Source organism: Tupaia chinensis, unplaced genomic scaffold, assembly GCF_000334495.1.
Source record: "Tupaia chinensis unplaced genomic scaffold, TupChi_1.0 Scaffold000037_4, whole genome shotgun sequence".
Classification (NCBI taxonomy): domain Eukaryota; kingdom Metazoa; phylum Chordata; class Mammalia; order Scandentia; family Tupaiidae; genus Tupaia; species Tupaia belangeri.
Window position 1 is genome coordinate 362,663 of NW_006159487.1, and position 487 is coordinate 363,149.

The 487-nt window shown below is 68.2% G+C and overlaps 1 protein-coding gene across 1 annotated transcript in view; it reads left to right on the forward strand.

Annotated features, from left to right (window-relative positions):
• Positions 1-487, forward strand: part of ROBO3 (roundabout guidance receptor 3) — a 39,633-nt gene that overhangs the window by 32,134 nt on the left and 7,012 nt on the right. Inside the window, 2 exon segments of the mRNA XM_027772686.1 lie at positions 122-293; positions 427-487. The exon segment at positions 427-487 is cut by the window's right edge and continues 1 nt beyond it. Coding sequence (XP_027628487.1) covers positions 122-293; positions 427-487 — 233 coding nt within the window.

The following is a 487-nucleotide window of genomic DNA, read 5'->3' on the forward strand; positions in this document are numbered from 1 at the left end:
CTGGGGACAGGTGGTGGGGAGGAGAGTGGTGTCAGAGGTGTCTCCAGGCTCACTATGCCGGCGCCTCGAGGACCCCACAGCGAGTCCTATTCCTGACCTCTGAACCCGAATCTTGGCCTAGATCTGGTGTCTGGGCAATGACAGCCGTCTCCACTTCAACCGGTCGGTGCCAGGCTGGGCGCGCTCCGTGCTGCTCCAGGGCCTGCTGCCTGGGATCCGCTACCGGACCTTGGTCGCAGCGGCCACCAGTGCGGGTGTGGGCGTGGCCAGCGACCCAGTGTTAGTGCAGCTGCGTGAGTTGAGAGTGGGCGTGGGAGCTTTGCGGGGGACCATGGGGGCCCTGGGGATCCTAAGGGCTGCAGGGTGCCGGGCCAGAGCCCTTCCCAGCTGCGGGTTTCCGGACCCCTCACCTCTCTGACCCCGCAGAGTCCCCGCGGGACCCGGAGCCGGGGCTAGAGGTAGGCCCCGGGCTAGCGGAGCGGCTGGC